This window comes from Rhineura floridana, chromosome 5 (assembly GCF_030035675.1).
Source record: "Rhineura floridana isolate rRhiFlo1 chromosome 5, rRhiFlo1.hap2, whole genome shotgun sequence".
Classification (NCBI taxonomy): domain Eukaryota; kingdom Metazoa; phylum Chordata; class Lepidosauria; order Squamata; family Rhineuridae; genus Rhineura; species Rhineura floridana.
In genome coordinates this window covers 53,649,363-53,668,605 of record NC_084484.1, presented here as the reverse complement: position 1 = coordinate 53,668,605, position 19,243 = coordinate 53,649,363, and the positions used below count along the sequence as shown (strand labels likewise).

At 41.1% G+C, this 19,243-nt stretch overlaps 1 protein-coding gene across 5 annotated transcripts in view; it reads left to right on the top strand.

Annotated features, from left to right (window-relative positions):
- The window catches only part of CCDC138 (coiled-coil domain containing 138), a 28,550-nt gene extending 17,841 nt beyond the window's left edge, over positions 1 to 10,709 (top strand). For 4 of the 5 annotated variants that reach the window (XM_061626743.1, XM_061626742.1, XM_061626741.1 and 1 more), the window contains 2 exons: positions 7,332 to 7,470; positions 9,392 to 10,709. In XM_061626743.1, coding sequence (XP_061482727.1) covers positions 7,332 to 7,470; positions 9,392 to 9,563 — 311 coding nt within the window. In that variant the 3' untranslated portion in view covers positions 9,564 to 10,709. Of the gene's footprint in view, positions 1 to 222; positions 1,137 to 7,331; positions 7,471 to 9,391 lie in introns of those variants that run through there. The other variant, XM_061626744.1, reaches the window with a different exon arrangement.
- The last annotated feature ends 8,534 nt before the right edge of the window (positions 10,710 to 19,243 follow it).

Genomic DNA, 19,243 nt, shown 5'->3' with positions numbered 1-19,243 from the left:
AAAACTGCGTGCCCATTAGGGTACCCATTTGGGTCTTTGCACATGGGACATCACACTTGGACAGGGCCCTAACACAGATGCCCTGTGGCAGCAGGGCTGTAGCTTCCTTGACATACTGTTGAAACATCTGCATAGGACTCATTACCAAGAAGCTTGGTTCTGCTGGGGTTCTTCGTATGCTCTGAGACTAAGTATGTATTTTGTGTCTTTGTTCGGGTCAAGGAGAGCTGTTTATGGCAAGGAATCAGAGGAAGCCCAAACTCAGTATCATTCCTGTAAGAGAAGCCACAGTGGATCCTACCAACCAAAAGTGCCTCCCAATGTTAGCTGTACAAGGAACTTTTTCCTGCAGTGACTTATAAATGACCTCACAGACCAATATTTAGAGCATGCCTTGGTCATCCCCTTGGTCATCTGGCTGCAACTTCTGGTTAGCCAAAAACCCCTTGTGTCCTCTTCAGCAGGAAAACCTGTATTATGTTTAATGATGACATGTAAGCCTTGTGTTTAATGAGGTCACATTTTTTGTTAGAGTTATGCCCATCTTCATGATGTCCCAACTCTGGATTGTGGGACCTCTGTATTTTCTTAGGTAAACCACATACCCTTCCTTCTCTTCCTGTTTTGTTTATTTTTCTTTTCAGTTAGATGGGAGCCTTGAGGGATGGCACAAACCAGTACCTCCCCAAAAAGGAAACCTTTTCTATTTTTGAACATTATTGGAGAGTTCCAAAGCAACAGTCAGGTGTCTGTTGAGACCCCCAAATCCAGCTGATGTAGTGCACCAGCAAGTCAGAGTGAAACCCCCAGAATCCATTGCTCTTTCCTCATCCTTCTGCAAGTCAGGCAACCATTGTGTGCTGCCCTCCTCATGCCTTTCTGCCTTTAGTACTTCATAGGTCTTGCCCACCTACAGCACTTGCAAGGCCAAAACTTCCAACTACTTTCCTGTGAATGTTTCTTCTCCCAGGTTTATTTAGTCTCTGCACAGTTCTGCTGGTTTAAACTCCTGCCCTAGATCTCTATATAAGCTACATTTCTGCTATGAATGCTTGAGTGTTTGGCCCAGGGAAATTGTGTAGTTAGCCTATAAAATTTGTAACTGTATTGACACTTCAACCCCAGTTTTATTTTGTTACCCATTTTGTATAAATAAATATTTTCTTAAGCATAGTAATTGTGTGGTTCTTGCTAGCTCTCCCAAGCAAGGAAAATAATATAAGCATTTATTGATCAATTACTAATATCCCAAAAATAAACAAGATAAAACTGGTGTTTTCTAATGGTGTTGTGTCTATTGAAATCAGTAAAGTCTGTGGCATGCAATTATCTCCAGTAAAGGTCACCAAATCAATAGTTGTATGAACACGTGTAGGATATGGGTTCATGTGTACCTGTATATTGGCACTGGGAAACCTCTGGCTCACTGACCTAACTAGGCCTGCCAGTGGTCCTAATTTGGCCCATTAGACTGTTTTCCCCAAGCCATGCCACTGCCAGGTTGGGGCAGGTAAAAACATAGTTGCAAAGAGAACAATTAGGATTCTGAAAATGTGCTTCCAGTTTTAAATTTTGTACCAAATGCAAGCCCTGCAAGGATTAGCTACTCTGGAATGTAGCCACGCCCTGCTGGAAACAGGGCTTGAAGACAACACTGCTCAGCAGTGACTTCAAACCCCACTTGGATCAGCTGAGATCATCCTTTGCAGTCTGGTTTGAACTCAAGCTGCATTTCAAAAGAAAAATGGGTGACCTGATCTCATGGTGACATCAGGTGATAGGCAATTGGGCAGACCCGCCCACCTGTCAAAGTAGCCTTCCAGAGATGGGGGGCAGAAGGATGTGGCCCACTAGCCTGACAAGGTTCCCCAGCCCCAATGACAAATGAGAAACTAGGAACGCTGTTTTGTTTGTTCATGAAGACCCAGTCTTAATTTGATCAAATATCAGTGCATGTAAACTCTTCATTAGCTGAGGAGGTTACTGAATTTTTAAGTTTTAGTTTTATTGTTGGAAGTTTAAGGTTTTAATGTGAATTATATGTTTTTATGTTGTACGTCGCCCAGATGGCTGGTAAACCAGCCAGATGGGCGACTAATAAATTTAATAAATAAATAAATAAATAAATATGTGTAAGTTACCTCGCTGACATACATATATCTGCAAGGAGAAGTGTTTTGTATGCAGGATTACTTTGTGCAGCATATCTCATACAACATTTAATTGGTGAGACACTTAATGTTACCTGAAAAAATGAGCTATATCAAGCAGTTTTAAGTGACACCTTACTTTATAACTTTTGGCTCCAGGCTATTGGAATGCAATCATTTCTGTCTCTTAAACTACCTACTTCTGGTTGGACTCTTGCACAGAACTTGGTAAGAGCCCCAGATGTGCCTCCAGCCAAATAGGATAATCCTTCTGCATTAAAGACCTGTAGTTAGTTGAACTAAAAGACTGAGATCTCTGCATTCCTGCGCAAACCAGCCTGCTTGATCTTCTACTAAGATAAATCGCAGCTTAGGACTCATCCCACACTTTGTGCCTAGGGTGATTATGCTGTTTTATCTTAACCAGGAAGTATTACTCTTTATCTTTAGTCCCCTACATGTTAATGTCAGGAGAGCAATTTTGTGCTCTTTATATGGTGATGGGAGTACTTTTATTATAATCACACAAAATGTCCAGAAGGCTTGACAGCTTAGAACTTTTGGTGAAACACTGCTCATAAACTGCTCTTAAGTCTCTTCACAGGTAACCAGTTATGGGTGACCTGCTTCCAACTTCAACCATTACCTGGTTTTGCACTGCGTGTGCGTTTTCTAGGGAGATGAAGCCTTTCCCCTGCCATTCTAATGCATATGATGCATATGGTTATAACACTTAATATTTTTGGATATTGTTTTAATGTTTTATTTAATTAGTGTTCACTGGCGGATTGTAAACCACCCAGCAATCTTAACTGATGGAGGGCCGTTTTAAACACTGAGCAAAAATAAATACATGTACACTTCATGATTTTAAGTGCACATGTGAAACTTCTTGTGCACAGTCTCAAAACTATGTAATGTGTCTTATAACCAAAAAAATTGAGTTACGTGTACAATTTCATATTTTGTATCAAAGAGTGAGTGTTACCCATTCAGTAACAAAACCTACCATAGCTTTTATTGTTTTCCATGGCTGGAAAACAGCACGGAGATGAAGAGTGGAATAGGGTCTTCCAGAGCAAACATCAGAGGTTGAAAAGCTGTGAGATTGTGAGGAGGATGGAAGGTTAACCCTGCCACCATGGCTTTTCAGGGCAAGGAGTGTGAGATGTAGAGAAGAAAGGATGTGATGATAAAAGTGGGAGGGGCAATAGCCATGAAGGTGGCCTCAGGAAAGTGAAACAGTCATGGAGGGAGGGTGATTGCTGTCTGGGTGAGAGAGTGGCAGATGGAGCAGGGGAGACTGCAGGCGGGGATAAGATTGGGAGAGAGGAAACTGGTGGGTGCCACAAGCCATCAGTGGAATGCTGAGGATAATACAGCATTCAGAGAGGAAGAGGGGGCCCTGAGAAAGAGGGGACTTGACCTTTGTAGAGTGAGGCCTAAGGTGCTGCGGTCTAGTGCAGCCTTTCCCAACTGGTGTGCCTCCAGATGTTGTTGGACCACAACTCCCATCAGCCTCAACCAGCATTGCCAATGGCTGAGGCTGATGGGAGTTGTGGTCCAACAACATCTGGAGGCACACCGGTTGGGAAAGGCTGGTCTAGTGTGTTGAGCTTCTTTAGCAGCTGTTTCTTGTGGCTGCTGGGCAACAGGGACATCACTGACAGATGAACTCCCCCCTTCTTAATGCCTTCCCACTGCAGAACTCCAGACCCCAAAAGGTCACATGTGGGTGAAACCCCTTAGTCCATTTCCCCAGGTGGAGTTGGGAAGGTGGTTATGTTCTGGAAGGAGTTTTCAGCTAAAAGCAGCAGAAGCAATGGCAGGGATACCTATTTTGGAGAGATTTAGAGTTCTTTGCCAGGCTGCCCTCGCTCCACCCTTTAGTTGAGGCCTCAGGGTGCCATGTGGAATTTCAGGGTTGCTTTTAAAATCTTACCTTGTCCATACAATGGAAACACTCCCCGTGTTCAGAAGAGTGCTCTTTTACTTGTTTCAACAGTTCTCCCAAGAGCCAAAGCCACTAGAGGGAGTGCACTTGTTTTGAAGTGACTCAAAGCAGGCTTTCTGGCTTTTTAAGATCTGCTCCACCTATTGACTTTTCTTTCTATTCTAAATCATAAAGAGGTACTTGATGGAGGTTAGCAGGAAAGTAGAGGCCACTCTTCTTCTGGCTTGTTACCCGCTCTCTCCCTGCTTCAGGAAGAACACATGCCAGACTAATGCTTAAGGCTCTTTAAAGATACACACCAGTATAAGGCTTTTCAAGTTACCCCAGACATACACCTGTTTCAGGTTGCCACATGTGTGAATGCGTGAGCAGATTACAGGAATTTTGACTGTTTTATTCAGCCTGGCTTTTGTAGCAACCTCTTGTTCAAAAGCTTAAGAGGGATCCAACCTGTATAATTGTCTAGAACTAAAAATTGGCTTTCTGTGCAATACATGGTTGCTAGTAAAGTTTGTTCTGGAGCATTGAGCTTCTGGCATTTAAAAAAGTTACCACTTTTTTGTGAGATAAAGTGGGAACATGTATGTTCTCAGCCAGATACATATTTTAAAGGCTTACATTTTGATTCTTGATTTTCCAAGGGCGTATGGGATGATTTCCGCGTAGACTCGCTTCTACATAGTGTTAACTTTAAGTGTCTTAAGTGACAGTGCTGGAAGTGTTAATCCATCATGTCCTTTATCCTTTTAAAGGACAGGTGTGAAGTTACCTTGAAGAGATGCAGAGCAGAAGAAATAATTTATAGCTTATGTGAGATAAACAGCGAAATATCTCTTTAAAGGATACTCCTTTTTCATCCTGTCTCCCTCTGTAGTATTCCTTCCGATTATTCATCTAGGATTCTCTTTCTCTTCTAGCCTTAAAGAAGAGGGAGAAGCAGAGCTCAGCATACAGCCAATAAGGTGCTGCTCTATCTTACACAGAGCAGAGCTGCTTAACACATGGCTGGGGGGTTTCATTCCTCTCGGTGCCTTAAAGAGCTATTATATTTGAGTAAAGTCTCTGGATTTGTGCTTCCATTCAATAATAGGCTGGATGATGGTGAATAAACTTCAGCTCAATCCAACTAAGACAGACAGTGATAATGGGGGGGGGACTGGTTGGCTAGGAAATATGCCTGTTCTGTTATAGGGTCAGACTCCCCTGTCTGTCTCTGGATTCCCAGATTCTGTCACTTTTGGTTACACCCGCTGCTGAAAGCTGAAAACTTGGCTCCTGTCATTTGCACTTTGGTGACTTCCCAATTAGACTTTTGTAATGTGTTCTGTGTGGGACTACATTTAAAAATGGTTCAAAATTTCAGCTGGGCAGAATGTGCCTGTCAGTTGACAGTCTTTGAGGCACCTTCATGCCAGTCCATTTCCAGGCCCAGTTGAAAGTGCTCTTTTTAACCTTTATAGCCCTAAAAGGCTTAGGATTATTTTAAGGAATGTCTCCTTGTACAGACCACAACTGCTCTCTCACACTTAAGGTCCTCTGAGAAGGTCCTGTCCTAGATGCCATCTTATGGCAAGGCAAGGCTAGCCTCTGCTCTCCTCTCGCACCCTGGAACTCTCTTCCAGGAGTAGGCTGTTTAGTGTCGTATCCACCATTTTTTGTTGTTGTTGACGACATCCTTCATGCTGTTTGCTCCTTTTGTGGTGTATTAGATTTTGCTCTTTTTATTAGGATTTGCATTGCTATACCATCTGTTAAAATTCCTCACACCAAGATCTTTGTTCTGCCCAGAGTTGTTATCCCAAGGCACTCTACTATGTCTACCCTGATCCCCGGTTTCACTATCCTGGCTGCAACCAGTCCCACCCCCGACAGCTGCAATTTGAGCATTAAATGCTGCATTGCAGGTGGAGCTGAGCAAGTCAAGATGGTAGCATGCGCTGCTGGCAAACTCTGAGGCAGACAATCCCTCTGGGGAGGAAGAAGACTCCATTCTTCCCTATTACAACTATTGGGACAAACTATGTCCAACGACATAACTGACAGTGTCAGGATTTCAGTGGAATTGGTTGCTGCCATGATAGCTAAACTGAAGATCAGGGTTTCCATGGTAGAGTGCCTTGCCACAAGTCTATAATCTGGATTGGCTGCTCTTGAGGAACATAAAACCTTTAGGCCAAAATGTCGGAATAATTTCCACCAAAACAATGAACAAACCCTGAAGTCCACTCAAAAGTAGCTGACCTGGCATATTCAGGAGACTGGCTTAGACTATTTATAACCCAGTTCCTACACTTTCAAACTAAGGAGGATTTAGAGAAAGGACAAATTATGTAGATACTTGATCATGCAGTTCCCTAACCATGCCAAGGAATTCATCAACCAAAGGCATACCTTTCACAACACAAAGAAAATCCCTTTTTGCAGCCATTATCCAGCAATCTTTCTTGCTAGATACCAGGGGATCAACTAGTTCTTCAGAGAAACTGATGAGATGGTACATTTCCAAGAAATCACTAAGGGCCCTGCATACGTAGAAAGAAGTATACACCTATCGACATACACTAGAAGTGATTCTATAATAATTATAAAATTGATTTTTTTTCCAGCTGCTTTTGCTATGCCAGTATATGCGATGTACTCAGATTGTGGCCTCAAGGGCAGAATAGTTTGTATTTGTGACTAGGTCATTGGATTTTCAGTGGAAGCCGGGTTTTCCAAACAAGATAGCAGGTTAAGCATGCAAATCATGGACAACAATACCTCTGGCATACCATCTGCCAGGCTCAATCCTCTTGTCTCCAGCCAGAGAGGAGAGAGGCATTTTAAAAGTGGACCACTCTTCAAGCCTGTTTTTCTGTTGTGTTCCAGCCATTTGGCTTTCCAGTCCGTTGGTGGGGGAAGGGGATCCACCCCCTCGAATAGATTAACTTTCTTACCGTTTCATCTGATTTTTTTTTATGGTGTGTTTTCAGTGTACTGAAATACCTTTGTCTACCTTCTGATGGCATGCAAGTAAAAGAGTGAAACAATACTAGTTAACATTGATTTTATTAAAAAGCACACATTGGCCCTATAATGTCTGTGCTAGAAACTGAATTTAGAGTGTTGGTTTGATAGTTTCTTGGGTAAACAATTGGAATCTATACAGTATGTTTTACATGTCTATTAGTTTGTTTAAAAGCTCTCTCTTTTTGCTAATTATGATTACTGATAACTTTATTTTACAGGGTTTTTGCATCAGTTTCTGGAAGCTTGCAGTAATGAGGCTTTTTTCCGTACTTGTTCATTGTTGCTTCGAAACCCTAAGCTAGATACTCAAATACTGGAAAAACTCAGCATACTGCTGCAAAAGCTCTCAAAAATCAAGTAAGTCTTGCAAGCTTTTTCTTGCTATCCACCATTATTGTCTATCTGCTGTCTTTTTCACCTACTTATCATGGAGCATCATGATGTGAGTAGCATAGGAGAAACAGAAAAGCTAATAGAACTACAGGTGTAGGAACTGCAAGCAGACTGGGCAGGAGGCACGGGAAGATGGGGCAGAGCCAAGCAAAGGCACTCAAGAGAGATTAGAGGCACAGGGAGCTCAAACCAGAGTTTTGATGGCTAGAAAAGGAAGAGAGCTTTTTAAATTTAGTTTCCACTCAGTAACAACAACAGTAAACCTCCATGGTAAGACATTGCATGTTTTTACAAGGTTGTTCTAGTGTGCATCATATTAGTTATAAAAAGAAGATGCTCTACTATAAGGTTGGAAGATTGGTCAATGACTGTTCACACTTTCGAGTCTCCCTTCCCACTGCAGCCCTACATAGCTCTATCTAGCCATGTGAGGGGAAGCAGGTGACACAGACTCGCATGCAGTCTGGATACTGGCCAAAGAAAACAGTGGCTGAAGGGTCTCCTGACAAGCTTGTACTCCAAAGCTAACAGTGAGTGAGGAGCATTTCCTGACATCTATTCAGCGAATGTCAGTTCTTAATTGATAAGTATTAGGATTTGTCTTCAGTTAATTTCCTTAAAACATTTTTTAAAACGTTGGTGGAGATTTGTTGCTCAACTGAATTTAAGTTGAATTCATCAAGTCTACCTATTCTGGGGCAATTTTTTTGATGGCATTAATATAAGATTGAATGGCTCCCTAAATTAACTTACCTCTCTGTCAGCAATGAATTATTCAGCAATATTTTTTACTAGCAAATTTCTTGTTTAAGGTCAGTTTGATGAATTAGACAGCAAAAAAAGTTCTCAGTGGGCCAAAAAGCTCATCAGAACTTCTTCCTGATCAATTTATTTTGTCATATCATGTCACAGACACATTAACTTGATTTCCCCAAAAGCATTATATTAATATTTAAATTAGAATAATTAATTGTGATCACCACTTGAAGGTGAAAAGTAAGCGGGGTTGGAAAAGGTTCTCAAACTTTACAATGTGAACCTTAAAATATGTTCATTAAGCTAAAGAAAAAAATTAATAACCATTTTCTAGGCATTTTTTTTCACAAAACACAAAAATTACATGTTTCTTCATCCAGAACTGAATCTCTAGAATTGGAATGTAGCAATCATAACACCAGGACTCTCTGTCCTGGCCCTCAGGACTGTGCCTTGACCGTGCCCTGCTTCTCGGGCCCAGCCCTCACTGTCCTTCTCAGTGCTCTCCTTAAATGTTTTTGCCTGACTGGAATGTGCCCTTGAACTGTGATGACACCTCTTGCTTCTCTGGATGGAGGAATGTGTGTATGTGGAAACCTCTAACTTGTGTGCGGCTAGAATGTAGCCTGCTGTACAAAAAATATGGGTCACATGTTTTGTTCCACCCACTGTTGCCTCTGGCCATGCCCACTTTTTCCTGTTACCCTGTCCATTCCTGGTATGTGGCCTCCAGAAGTTTGCCTATGAGGAAATATGGCCCTCAATATATATAAGAAAGGTTCCCATCCCTGCATGAAACCATGTTTTAGCATGATGTGCAGATTTGGTTATTATGTCTTACAGGTTTCATTGTGCTATGATTTATGTGCACCTTTATGTAACAAAAAGTAGTCTGTGTATTTTCCCCCCCATGCTCTTGAGTTCATTTGTCTTACAAAGCTTCCTAACAAAAACCCGCTATAAAATATCTGTTAATACAAAAAAGACAAATCTGCAAATATTTCTATTTCCAACAATGTTCAGACTCCAGAACTTGTACTGTCAGATGTAATTTCAGTTATTCCCATTCTTCAGAGTAATCAAAATGATGTTTCTTCACTGCATAACTTTCTTGGAAAATATTTTACAGGAGTAATAAGAAGATGTTTGAGCTGTTTACTCTTCACCTGATGATTCAAGAGCTACAGAGAACACATCCAGATCATACTTTTTTATGCATTAACCTCAACTCGATTCTCTTTAATTTGGGTCTGACAAAAAGCAACCCCCTTACAAATAGTCTAAATGTGAGCCAGCAGTAGGTTGTATTGGGGGTGGGGAATGTCACATTGGATGTCCTCTCTTGTGCCAATACATGCTTCAGAATAGGCCAACAGAGTCTTTCCAAGAAGAGTTTGCCATTTATATTGAAATGAATATTTGATATTTTTCCCCTTGAAAGATTTTATAAATTTTACAATGGTCATGATCCAAAGGGATGTGCATTCAACAGCACACACCACCTCTTCCCTTCCAAAAAAGCAATCAGAGCCACTACAGCTGACAGGAAGCCTTGTGAGCAGCCCTCAATCCAGCCATGTGGATAAGCAGTTCCTCATCCAGAGACAGCCTTTGGGGCTGGATCTTCCCTGCCTATAAAGTTGTTTCTCCCTCTCTCACAGTTGAAAAACTCTCAGCGTTAAATGTGAGGATGTCCCAGAGGCTTCCGCGATCATTCATCCTCTCATTTAGAGTGCGTGGCAGATGGAACGGAGGCCTGGAAGCAGAGGTCCAAGCGCTCCCCAGCTGGTTCCAGCAACACAATGAGAAGACCTCTCGGAGGTTTCTGATATCACACAGGCCTCTTGGACATCTTCTCACAGTGTGTGTGGGGAGTTGCCAGTATCTAGAAAGAGCCTGTAAGTAATGTTAGCCATTCAAGAGGCAGCACTGCTCTTTGGTTTACCTTCCAGCTGCCCAACACTTCTATCAGGAAGGACAGGTGGGGAACCTGTGGCCTTCTAGACCTTGTCAGACTCCAACTCCCAGCTTCTCTGGCCACTGGCCCTGCTGACTGGGGCTGATGGGCGTCGGAATCCAACATCATCTGGTGCTCCCCACCCCATAATATAGGACTTAACTTCACAAAACTTGGGCATGGCCCACTTATAGACCATTGCTTTAGTAGAGGATGCACTAATTCCTTCCACAAGTCATTTCAGTAAGTTCTCCTCTTATAGGATTATCGTTTATTTTGTACAGGGATTTTTAAATGTTGGTGTGCTAATTTGGGGGAGATCTGAGTTATTGAAGTCAAACTTGTATTGAAGCCTTCTATACATTGGATACCTCATAGTTCAAGAGCATCGTTACCATATTCACCTTTATATGTATTAATTGGCTATTACTGTGCCGTGTTGATACATGATTATTCTGGAGTGTCTTATTTGTATTCAGCATTTTAATATTAAACACAAGTTTAAATCTGAACTATATTGAGAGCCTAATTCTTTGACAAAATAAATTACTTTTAAGTTTTAGTTAATGTTAAAGGTAAGCCTTAGGATTGCTACAGTATAAACCTGTCATGGAAAATTAGGGGCGTTTGTTCATTTAAGTGCTTCAGTTTTCCATTTTACAAGCTAGTGGGTAACTTTTATAACCAGTATTTTGTGTATGCACAACTAAATGTTTCCATTCTCTTAAATTTTAGTTTATGAGACTGATGGCCTTCATTATGAACATAAGTTAATCATGCCACCCACTGTCTAAAGCAGAGGTGCACAGGCATGATTTTTCTATATTGTAAACATACTGCTTGGAACAAAAAACAATAGCACTCACAACGTGGTGATGGGAGCATGAATGTATTTGTGATAAAATGCTTGGTTGCAAAGCTGCTGCAGAACAGCTTTGGGATTTTGTTACCACATGTAATGGCTTTGCCTACTGTGTGTGTCTGTTATACACAGTTCTTATTTGCATGCACATGAATGCAAGTTACAATTTGAATAAAGGGAACCAAATGTTAGCTGTTATAGAAGCACATGTTAATTTGACAATTGGGATAGGGGGCTTCCCCACCCTTCTGTCCTCTCTTGCTCCATTTCCTTCCCTCTCCCACTCCATTTATCCCTTGCTTCAACCACTCTGTCATCCTCTTCCTGCCCAGACTGAACAGGGCAAATATTCCCATCAGTTTGCAGCTTTTGGCCCTGTCCCCACATAGGCTGGTTTTGGAGCACACTCGAGGCTAGCAGTAGTAGGGAGTTTTTGAGGCAGCCCAGAAAACTTTGTAAACTGTATTAATAAAGGCCCCACCCATACTGATTTTAGTGAACTCTTGAAACCAGCATGGAGAAAGACAATACATTGTTGGATGGAGGAGGCAGGTCCTTCCAATTTGTGTTTTAACTCCAGTATCATGGAACCAATGGAGTGAGAGAGAATTCGAGAACTGGCTCTTGTACATATATGATTACTAGGCTAGACAAGTGCCTGGACGATTTGTCACATGGGGTTGTAGGAGGGACCCTAAACTTCATTCCTTTGCCCCTGTGCATTCCATCAATTTGTTGAAGGAAGAAATGATCTGAGGGAGGTGAGAGATCTGGTCTTGGGCCTGTAATACCCTTGATTCTAGCTCCTTCCTGTCTAACTTTGTATTGCTCCAGTCCCCATACTGCCTTGCTCTGGGCAAAAGTCTTCAAAATGGCACCAGTTCCTAGAGCATCCAGTTTGGTTTCTCTGTGGTAGCGCTATAGACAGCCAAAAAAAAAGAGGACTTAATAGTTTTAGGACTATAAGCCAGCACTTGAATGCTTAATTTATGGCAAATCTGCAGCTGTATTACAATAACATTACACTAGTGTTACACTAACACTGCAGGCATCAGCAGATAGTTAAGATCAGAGTGGCAGTCTGTGAAACGGTTTTTGCGTCTTGCGATTTTTCTTCTTTGAGAATGGTATGACGTGAAAATGAGTAGATGTCTACAATAAAATAAAAAATAAAAATTGCTTTCCTGTATCCCTGTTTTCTGGTGTGGGTTTCAGTGCTTTAAAGTACTTTGTAATCATTAATAGCACCATGCTTCAAAAGAGTAGCAAGGGCACCTGAGTCGCAGATATTGAGAAGAAGGAACTGGTGTCCTGTTCAGAACAAGTTTCTGCATGGCCGCTTGTGGTTGTGTCCTGAACAGAAAGTTCTTTGATTCCCAAATGAATAAGAAGGATTAAAAACAAAAGCTTGTGACAGTATTTCTGAAGCTGTAGATCAGGGCTGGGAAGCTGCTGTTCTTCAGATGTTATTGGGCTGTCAACTCCTGTCAGTCCCAGCGAGCATGGCCAGTGGTCAAGGATGGATGGGAGCTGTAGACCAGTATTACCTAGAAGGCTTCAGGTTCCCCATCTCTGCATAGAGCATTAGGCCCAGCACCAGGGGTTGGCATCATTGGGCTCATGCATCAGTAGGGGGCCCATTGACAACCCCTGGAGCCTACATTACCACCACCTTGCTGTTGCTGCATATTCATCTCTGTTCAAGCAACAAAGCAGTAAGAACAGTGAGAAGAAGCAGAGACCTCGCTGTGCTTTGTTCCTTCTGAGGCGTGAAGTGGATTGGGACAGAAGGGGGAGGCAAATAGGCAATGGCAAGGCGGGGAGTTAAGAGTGCTTGGGTAGGGGGCCCTCTGAGAGCATTTTTCCCTAAGCCCCCTGTGACGTCCTTCCCTGGTTCTCCCTGTCAGGTTCCCACCTGCTTGTGGCTACTGCCTTTCACTAGGCACCACCAGGGCTACCACCAGTCCGGACCGTCCTTTATATGGTTTCTCACTCCGCACTAGCACAGATCTCACTAGATCCCCCTGCTAGGCAGCACCACCAGTCACGTCCTATAACCAATACTTCCAGAGACTTTGCCTGAGTCTCTCTCTAGCTGGTTACTTTTGTGACTGCGTGCTTATGCTGTTCCCAACCCCCTTGTATCTTTATAGATAACGCATACAACTCTGGGTTGCTCTGGATACTTGAATTGTTATTAATCCTCCCTTCACCGCTGCCACCATTAGATACTGTTTCTGTTCAGCCTTGGTAATTACCTTGCCCTCCCTTCTGGTATGTATATCCCCCAGCCAAGGATCAGGCCTTTGGTAAACCAAATAAGTATTTATTAAATATCAGAAATAACAAGATTAGTTTTAGAATGTTTCACAAGCGTATGGTTTCATCTATTCCTGTTTTGTACTTGACTTATTATTAATCAGAACTCCAACTCCCTCTTTCTCCACACTCCTGACCTCCACCTCAAACACCTCTTTCTCCACACTCCCAACATCCACCACCAAACACCTTCTTCTCCACCCTACTAACATCCACCCACCAAACACCTTCTCCACCCTACTAACATCTACCCTCGATTCAACTGTCATTCTTCCATTTATACTCCCAGCCATTCAAACGCTCAGCGAATCATCCAGCATTCTACTGCTCATGTACTCCCTCCTCCTCTTTCACTCCACTTACCATATGTCTTCTATATAAACAGCACTTACCATATTTACCCTACAAGCAAGAACATCACACACCCCTCCCCAAAAAACTTGGAACTGGTGCTGTATATGATCTGGCTTCGCCTCATAGCAAAGTATGGCAGTTCTAGGTTATAAGAAGGAGCTTGTGGCATTGGCAGATAACCTGCATTAAAAGTTTTTTGTCATCAATATTTGCAGTTACCATAACCTGTGAAGGACATCTGACTTCCACTTTCGTTTATGTGACTGGAAGCTCCAACAAATATCCTGCTGGATAAAAGAAATGGGCCCTTTCCCAATCCATATTTTGGGGTGCCCACAACTGTCCTATTAGGAGCAGGCATAATTACCCTGTCCCATTTATCCTAAAATTGAAACATGCCATGTAAAAAGAACGGCTCTTCTCTTTGTGATGCACAGGCTGCCATGATTTAAACTTCCACTGAGACATATAACTGATGTCCTATCTTTTCAACTGTGGGGAAATCCTGGAATAAACTGCTCCATACAGAGGTATTGTCATAATGACAGCTCATCAGAGCCTTTATGGCTGAGGCTTAATAGCATTATCTAGATTAAAGGTTAATTTTTCATTGCTGTAGCATACTGAGAAACCCTGTCTCTCTTTGTGCTCTAAGCCATGCTGATGATCTGATTTTGGCAACTATCATTAAAAACCTTATAGACCCAAATCATTATTTTGCAGAGCTTCCCAATATATGCTTTTCATCTCATTTTAAAAAGGCTTATCTCTAATAAATAGAAAAGTGCTTTTTTTAAAAAAAACAACAACCCTGTTTACTAAAAGTTCATTCTTTTAATATTGTAATCTTCACAAATACATACTGTAGGTCAATATATTTTGTCATTTTGGGATTGAACGAGTTTGCTCAAGAGCACTGTTCATTTTGGAACCTGCACGAGAATATTCACCAGCCAGTCCTTCCATAGTTTCTGAGCAATTGCACTTTTAAGGTATGATTTAATTTCCCTTTTTTTAAAAAAAAAACACCATAGAATACATTTAACAATAAATTAATGGAAAAAGTTTTAGCAGATGTGTTTAAGTACAAGGTAAGAAGTGCCCCCGGCAGTAGCCCCCCCTTTAGAACTTGCATTCACAATGAATGTCACTGTTCTGTATGGTTTAATTTATCAGATCAAATTAAAGAAGAGCTGTGAGCAAACCTCATAATTCATAGCTGTCACAGTGTAGCCTTTATAAACTGATTAGTTTCTTTCACCCTTAGGATTTGATTTGTTCAGGAAACTGATGATCTGATGCAGATCCTTTCATCTTCTATCCAGAGTTTGCCTGGGCAGGTAGTTTCTAACGGTGAGTTATGTGGAGCATATTGATTGCTTTTCCTCCTAAATTGTGGCAATAAGATGAGACAGAAGAACCATTTGCATTTTCAACTAGAAGTGATAGCAATAAATGTCAATTGGCGTGATAGCTCATGCATTTCCCTAGGTTTCCTAGATTAGGAAATCTTGCAACTACTGTATTTCCCCATTTAAATAATAAAAAACTGGGTATTCCTCTTTGAAGGAAAGGTGGAATATAAATGTAAGAAAGAAAGAAAGAAAGAAAGATCCGTCATCCCTGATGGTTGGCCATGCTGGTTGGGCTTAATGGGAGTTGGTGTCCAGCAACATTTGGAGGGCATCACATTGGCTACCCCTACTTAGTTCTCCCATCCCTCAAAATTAGGAATGGGAAACCTTCCTCAATAATGTCCTTAAGCCTTTTTAGGACCTTACACTTCTCATTTTTAATCCAGCCTTTCTTCTTCCATCTCCCACCCTCCAAAAACAGCTTACTCTGCCTTTTGGGCCAACCCAGCCCAGGAATACCTACCCCACTGCGTAAGTCACAACTTAATTTTTAAAAGTCCACTGAAAGTTCAGCATGACACACTGGCCTTTTCTCTTTTGCTTTTTTGAAATGTAATTGGCTGCCACCACAGCCTTCAGTCAGTATTTACTTTTCCCTCTTACCCATTTTATGTTGTAAACAAAACCAAGATAAAATATCCTTTGATATATAAATCTCTCTCTGTTAAAATTATTTTCAGCCTGCTCAGAGGTGGTTGGTAATATCCCACACATACAAGTTAAACACCAACTCACAACATTTCATGATAATGAAACTTTTAAGATTCATCGAACAACCATCAAGAATGTCCCTAGATGCTATTGTTGTTTGAACTTGTTGCATGGGTTGTTTTGTAAGGTCTTGGTTGAGCAAAAGGATCAGGTTGAAATATTAAGGAAGAAGTAGTCTGTAAATGTGTAGGACAAATCTATGTTGGAAGGATTAAGGGATGTTAGAGAATTCCGACAGCAATGGGTGTGGAAATTGCTGATGTTCGCTTATTTGTCCCACTTCCAGAATGGAAATCGATCTATTTAATATGATTTGTAAAATTTCACCACAGTGAACAGCAAGGCAAATAATGTCATCTTTTGATGGAAGATGAACCCCAACAGAATGGAAAGAGTGCAATATGCAACAAATATGGCTTGGAACATCATTGCTCTCTTACATCCCAGATGGGATCCAGAGTGCTATTGGTGATATAAGCACTTCTGTGAAATAAGGCTGTCTCCATTTTCCGCCTATCTGCAGCTCCTTGTAATTCTTCTGCAGCTCCTTGTAACTCTTTGCAAATTCTGGGGACATTCTGACAGATGTTGATGGGTGGGAGGCCTTCTGCATTTGGAAGCTAGAAGGACAGCATTGGTAACAGTAACTCAGAGCAGGGATTTCAGTTTGGCTGGAACAGTATTCTGATCAACAATAATACAACAGGCACCTCCTATTTGTACTTTCTGGAAACAATTGACAGCATTTTTGTCTCAACAGGCTTTTCCAGCTGAATGAAAAGGTGTTTGCTTTGTAATATTTTAAAAAAATACAGAATGAACATCCCTTCAGTTATTGCAGTTTTTATATGTTTGTAAAGTGCCTTGATGAGCATGTAAAAGTCAGTTCATAAAGTAATTTAAAAAATTAGGACTACAAGATTCAGCATCAGGAAATAGACCATCTTGTTGTTTCATGGACTCCTTTGTTTCTCTTCCTCCTTCCCACATACACTACTGGGAAATATTAAAATGGCTATAACTTGTTTGCTTTTGATACAAATACATGAAATTAGCAGGCATACAAACCTCTTCAGAGATACAAGCAGATAAGACCAGAGGCTTTATACTGGACACTTTTTATAGTTGTGTATAAAACTTTTGGATTTACTCTCTGGACACATTGGCACCACATGGCCTGAACCTGGAGGACAGTACCACCACTACTTAGCTTCTGCAAATGAAGCCCCTCTGAGCATTCCATCCTCAAAGCTCTATAACTGCCACCTTGGTAACAGCATTTATATGTTGGCAGCTGATGAAGACGGAAGCTGAAACGATTTGTTAATATAATAAAAACCTCTGTTTGGTTAATCACAATTACGTTTATATATATATAAAACCTTTTATTTTTGGAAGAATTGCATGAAATTTGTAGGTTGCCTTTTCTGAAGCATGAATCCCACAAATTTCAGGAAGATAGCTGTAGTGATTTTCTTGTGGGGCAGCCCTTGCAATTTTGTGGTGCTTGAAAAAGAAATCAATCTCCTGTAGTGTTTTGTGGGCAATTGGTGAGAAATTTGCAGGCATAAGAAAGGTGCCTCTGGATTAAAACAAACAAACCTGCTGAATTGTAGACAAATAGGTCCAGCGGACTTTGCACTAATAATCTTTAAAGTTGGGTTTGGGATGGGAAGAACTAAGGGGATTCACTTTAATGGTAAAATCATTCCCTTTGATTATAGGCATGACTTGTCAGCTACAGTGAAGATCTCCCTTCATCCTTTCCTCTTCTCATCCTGTCATCTTTCTTAAGATTAGACACAGTTTTTATTCTTGCAAAGCTGCTTCCACTTGGATTAAAGAGAGCTGTTAAAATCATTCCCTCTTTTTACAAGCTAGACCTGTCAACTGAAAGAAGCTCCCCTCCTGATCCAAGCATTTTCCTTAAGCTTCTCCGTCTCCCCCTACACCCTGGAGTTTTTTTCTTGCATGGTAAGCTTAGATACATAGTTTCACTTTCAATAGACACTTTGCTGCCAATCAGTGTAGAGACAATCGGGACAGAACTACCACGTCAGGGTAGAAGGCAATTTCCTATGACCTCTGTTTGAAACATCCTGTTAAAATATAACAAAGTGCTTAGAACCTGTGTCAGGCTGCAATCCTAAATACACTAATGAATAAGTTTAATTGACCTCAGTAGGATTTAAATGAGTAAACAGGCATAGGATTGAACAGTGTATCTCATATTGCAAGTGTCTGAACTTTACCGTGGTGGACCATAAAATCCAAGGGATTAAAAATGAATAGTCAATCCCTTTCTGTTGCAGTCAAAAAGTCACACCGGGTTTATGCCTGAGACATGGATCTTATAAACAACAGGTTTTAAAATTTATTTTCATAATTTTTATCTCAAACTGGCTGCGGGGCCTGGAGCTGCTTACAAAAAAAATAAGTACAGCATATTAACATAATTAACAAAAAAAAACTCTAAAACAATTTGAAAACAATTAGATCTACTTCAAGCAGCAAAACAGCACAAAAACCTCAATTCTAAAGCCTTGGTAATAAAAATATTTTCACTGGATACCAAAAAGAAAACCAACTCTGTGCTAGGTGCCCCTCTGTGGAAAGAGCATCCTGGTCCAAAATTAGAGCATCGCAACCAAGAATGCTCCATTTCATATCCCCACTTGCCTCTCCTCTAAAGGCAGGGAGATCTGGAGAAAGCCCTCTAAAGATTATTGTAAGGGTCTTGTGGGAGTAACTTATCCTTATGGATGAGGAGCTAAACCTTTGATCTGAACTGTAGCATTTTGGGCTGCAGATGGGGAACACATAAGGTTGAATAATGAATAAATTCTCTACATAAAACATTGGTATATTAGGGAGCAAGCTAGGCTGTATTGGTCCAAACCAGTGCACAGTTTGTGTCCAGAAAACTGAAGGGGATCAGTTCAAAACTGGACCATACATACAATGTGTCTCTTTGTCTACTGTTTGTGAGAACCAGGGTCAAATCCACACCATACATTTAAAGCACTCTTATACCACTTTAACAGTTATGGCTTCCCCCAAATAATCTTGGGAACTGTAGCTTGTTAAGGGTGCTGGGGATTATAGCTTTGTGGGAGGATCTCCTAACAACTCTCACCATCAGGCTTTTCTGCTCTCATTTCCATTGGAATTCTCTGACATCCCTAATTCCAACCAATATGGATTTTTCCTACACATTTACAGACTACTTTATCCTTAATGTTTCAACCTGATTGTTATGGTCAGCCAAGACCTTACAATAAAACCCATGCAACAAGTTCAAACAACAATAGTATCTAAGGGTATTTATTTGTTTATTTATTAAACTTGTATACCGCCCCATAG